The 5,000-nt window shown below is 39.7% G+C and overlaps 1 protein-coding gene across 1 annotated transcript; it reads left to right on the forward strand.

Annotated features, from left to right (window-relative positions):
- Positions 1–991: 991 nt before the first annotated feature.
- LOC138039031 (uncharacterized) lies at positions 992–4,003 on the forward strand. Its single transcript, XM_068885186.1, has one exon. The coding sequence runs from the start codon at positions 1,350–1,352 to the stop codon at positions 2,547–2,549; it is 1,200 nt and encodes a 399-aa protein (XP_068741287.1). The 5' UTR covers positions 992–1,349; the 3' UTR covers positions 2,550–4,003.
- Positions 4,004–5,000: the final 997 nt, after the last annotated feature.

The raw sequence follows: 5,000 nt of genomic DNA on the forward strand, positions 1-5,000 counted from the left end.
TAGGCTCCAAAATGACTCTTTCTTCATGCTTTTGTGATTTAAAACGCATTCATAGAATCATCCGGTTGCAATTGGCTATTCATTTTAAAGATCTTTGACGTTCCTGTTGTTTTACTGTAAGTAAAGGTTTGTACCGATACAAACTGTGAAAAAACTTGCGTATCTTTGTTAAATTAAGCAAAGGTGCCCACTTTTTCAAAAAACTAACCTAATTATCTCCGAAAAAGGCACGGTTACCCCCTATTTTCATTTCACATTCCAATAACCCAAACTAAGATATACTTTTCTGCGTAGTCATAACCCGGGGAATATTTTCTTTTTATCAGGTGGCACCGTCCTAAAGATCCATTAATGTTTGTCTCATAGTCACACAAAAGAATGAGGCTTTCAGGAAAATGGTTGTTTAATAATGCAAAGGATTGTTTGGACTTAAGCAAATTGTGTCATAGATTGTCGTTTCGTGATAACGAATTTTATTTGGACAAAAATGTAAAAGGCCTTTTCTGCCAATGAATGTCAAAGGAAGGAATTGCTTGTCTTTTCGCATCTTTCAAGGAAATGAAGCCGGGTGCTAATGAGAGTATATTGACCACAATGAAACAACTATTCTAAGCGAAATTGGTCATCGCTATTCCTGAATTGCACATTCGAATTATTGTCCCCAGAGCCGCGCGGCACTCTTATCCCCCAGAGAACAAGCTCGCAGGAAATCTAGGCTTTACTAAGACTCGAACCCATGATTCCGCTGCACTTGCTCTACCATCTGAGTTCGAGTCTCGTTCGAGTCCCATTCAAGACTGGTTCTTTTTTTCTTTGCAACTTCTCAAGAAGCTTCACTTGCTGCTATGATCACAATTCACTGAATACATGGAACAAATATTGACACTAATAAATGGAAATTTTCTGTAGAAGAAGAACAAAAGGTCTGTTATGGCCACCAGAAACTGGTGGCCAACCAAGCACTCAGCGTCTGACAAAGAGCGTTTGATGGTGACCACAAGGGGGTTTGTTTGTGAAAACTCAGGGCAGCAATTATCCCCCGTCTTCGATCGGTGATCTCGAATTGAACTCCACGGATCTTTCCAAGTGGGTGTTAATCGCTGTGCGAAAAATCACAGCCCCTGCGGATCGGAGTAAAGCTAGATACCTGAATTTAATTTTTTATATGCCGTTGCTTCATTGTTTCTAGTGCCTCATTGTTTCTATTCGCGGGCGGAATTGCTTTGTATATTTTGAAGTGTAAGATGCTTTCTTCTTAAATCTTCTTAAATAACGTGTCGTGGTCGGTACCTCCGCCGTAAATTTAATGAAAATAGCGAAAGCTTTGCAACGGTTGGACACAAAAAACGATGCGAAATCTTTTGCTTTTTCTTCTTTTGAGAGTGGCTGTTGCACTGATTCCGGTTAATCCAGGCATGAAGTCATTCTCATTTGCCATTAAAAATGGTTTTGTGTATCCGGATATAGAAAAGACTCTATACGAACACAACACCGGACAGCCGGGAGTAATTACTGAGCAATGGTTCACCGGCCATGGGACAATGGATCAAGACACCAGGATACGAATTTACATCGACAATGACACCCAAGCAAGTTTGGATTTCCAACTCTTTTTGGCACATGGTATAGGGTTCAACCAAACACAAGAACTTCCCGAGATCCCTTGGGTTACAAAGCGACTCGGTCATACAGCTAATGGCGGAATTTACAACACGTTTAGAGTACCGTTTGGCAAATGCTTCAAGATTACTGCCACAAGACCAACTTGTGGACATATATGGTACATTATTCGTGGCGTTGAGAATTATCCCTTGATACTAGGCGATCTGTTGCTTCCAAAACATACAAGACTTAAGCTTTATAAAAACGAAAACGTTTTGATGAAGCCATTTGAGTTTCTATCAATGGCAAATATCAGTCGTTCTGCAGGGGCAGTGTTTATGGTGACTTTAGCTGCCCGAAGCCAAGATCTCGTCTTTCTGGAAGGTTGTATGCGTGCATACATTGATGACAGCAAAGATACAACATGGCTTTCATCTGGTACTGAAGACTTTTTCTTGTCATCATATTATTTTAATCGAGGAACATTTCACGCAGATGAAGCAGGCCTCACTTATAAAAATAGACACGGATTAATAAGCGCTTACAAATTTTTCGAAAATGATCCTTTGCTTTTCAGCAAATCCTTTGAACTTTGGTGGAGGTGTAGTGATAATGATGACACCAACGTCCAATTTGGCTGCCCTCACACATGGCCAAACCCTGCTCGTTTCACTAAAGAAGAATTCTTGGACAAGGGAAAGTTCGCCAAAAGTGGAACATTCCCCACTAAAGCAAATGCTTTGAGGGAGACAAGTACACGAATATTCTCCAAGAAAGGAAATGTTCTCCACCATGCGACGGGTTCCAAAGAGAAAGGCTTTCGCAAAAAAAAGGGTGTTTTTAACAGAGATGAATCAAAAGGAAAAGAAAAGGTTTCCAGGAAAGGAACTAAATCCAAACAGCGATTCACCACTGTAACAACGTACACATGGGTCTACGAATGGTAAATTCTAATCACAATGCATACAAAAGCTTTATGAGGTCGTGTTATTTCTCGGCAAAGGAATTAGTAAAATTCAATGGACCTTATTGGACTTGAGCCTGCAGGCACATTTTCTTTTGTTTAAAACTACATGCAAGAGAGGCTTAAATTAGGTCAATTCAATACAAAATGACCCCTCAGCTTCGTTTATGTGGCAAAACCGCTGATAAGGGCTATTTTATTGCGCACATAAATTTATAGGGAAAGCTCTACAAGTACCTCACTTTGTAGCGATGGAGAAAATCCCAGTGAAAAATGAAATCACCCAGAATTTTGGAAAATATTTTATTTTATCAAATTTATGCTTCCTTAATTTCCTTTTCAAGAGACACTCCATTTCAATTCGAGTTTAATGTGAAAGTTTATTGAGGACGCGTCAGTCAGTCACATCTGCTGCGGCATTAACCTACCTCATAGCCACAAACCAATACACGAATTAAAGGGAAGGTACGGTCTAGAAAAGGTTTCTCTGAATCGAAAGTTCTTTACCTGTATTGTCATACTTGACCACTCATTTGGACTAAATGTGTTTAAATAGCCAACAATAACGCTTCAAAAATAGGCAAATTTAAATTGAAATCCGCTCTTTTTTGTTTTGTGTATGCAAACGAGGCTATGACGTACGTAGCAATAGTCAAGGATTTCTCCGGATGACTAAATGTACTTGATGTAAAGAAGAAAAACCCAGGCGAGGAGACCAATACTTTGTAGACTTGAATCTTAATCCAGAGGCTAAATTGTATGGATATTGGCTCCACCTCTGAACAGATTTATACCTCGGGGTCGTTAAAAAGGGTTTTATATGTGAGTTATATGCAGTAGTTTTACAAAGCGAAAGAGAGCTTGAAGTGCTATCCCGCGCTCATTGCTGTGAAATAAATGCGTGGAAATCAAGTTTAATCTGTCTACCGCGGCTTTCTACGAAATCCCTGTTACAACTTCAAAGCAAACGATCGATTTATACATTTCCATCAAATGGTAAGAGTAAATCGTTTCAGTAGTTTCTATACCGCTAACAAAATTTAACCACATTTCAAGTTACGTTTATTAGCGCATCACAGTGAAAGTCGATTATATATCGCTTGATTCAGTTTTCTCGCTCCAATATAATGATATTTTGGACTAGTTGACTGAGATTTCCGTATGAAGCGAATGTCACCAAGACCAATATTCATATACCCGAAGATCCCGCTTGAAGTCCTCCTTGGTAAAATGACAGACCCCAACAGACAATATAGAGGGTGCTAATGGGGTTAACAGTTAACTGACAATTGGCCCAAAAAATAGCAGTTGACTGATATTTGGCCCAAAAATTAGTAATTAACTGATAAGTGAAAAATTAACAGTTAAGTGATATTCTATTATTATACTGAATACGATTGTTGTTGTTAATAAAAGCAACAAAGTTTTTTCCTAGCAGTGAAGTAGTCTGAAGTGTCAGCCGTCTCCGCAGGGGAGGCGAGGAGACGCCTGACAACTGACTAGCAGCGAAGCTATTTCGTGACATTTACCTGTAGCTTTATAATTAAGCAAGCGCGTTTTTGAGACGAGGACGGCAACCGGAAGTGAGCTGTTTTCCCTTTTACCTTGTCTTCACACAATCACATTTACATTGCTAAGTATCTTTTGTTCATTAGAGATGATTAGTATAAAAATGTGGGAGACAACACTGTCCTGGCACGCGAAAATGTTCTCCTCCGGTTGCCGTCCGCGTCTCAAAAACGTGCGTGCTTAAGCTCCATTATTGAATTACCTGTCCCGCTGCGTGACCCTGTGACATCGTAGCAAGCACAAGGAAGTGTTGACCTTGATCTCCGCGATGGCGTCGAGTGGCAGGGATGAAGGTTATGTAAATTCATATAATTTATACCTTGGTTTTAGTAAAGTCCGACCCCCAAAATTGATTGAAGTAAAGAAAATTCGGGTTATGATGCAATATTTTTCGCTGTAAGAAAATGCGAGTTAATGGTTAACTAAAATTAGTGGTTAACTGACAATTGGCCGAAAAATTAGTAGTTAACTGATAACTAGGTACCCCCATTAGCACCCTCAATATAGCATGCGCAGTCAGGTTATCACGTTTGAGGAATCTATCTACATTTTGTTTTTGCCAGCCAACTTTTCTTAAAATTTTAATTTTCCGGTGTTTTTATATGTGTTCTCAAGTCTAGACATGTGTCTAGTTCATCCCCCTCGAAAGCGTACACCCCAACAGCGGTAATTGTTGATGTGAAAAAGCCTTGCTACGTGTATTGAGCAACATCTGAAAGTTTCGTCGGCTTATACTAAATTAAACGCTTCCCCGTGTGAAAGCAAACAAATACGTTTGCTGAAGCATCGAAGACGGCTGTCGCATTTGCTCTGGCTGATTTTTGCCGCCTAGTGACTAACCTATTGAACCACAAGACCGTTTACC

Source organism: Montipora capricornis, chromosome 2 (genome assembly GCF_036669925.1).
Source record: "Montipora capricornis isolate CH-2021 chromosome 2, ASM3666992v2, whole genome shotgun sequence".
Taxonomy (NCBI): Eukaryota; Metazoa; Cnidaria; class Anthozoa; order Scleractinia; family Acroporidae; genus Montipora; species Montipora capricornis.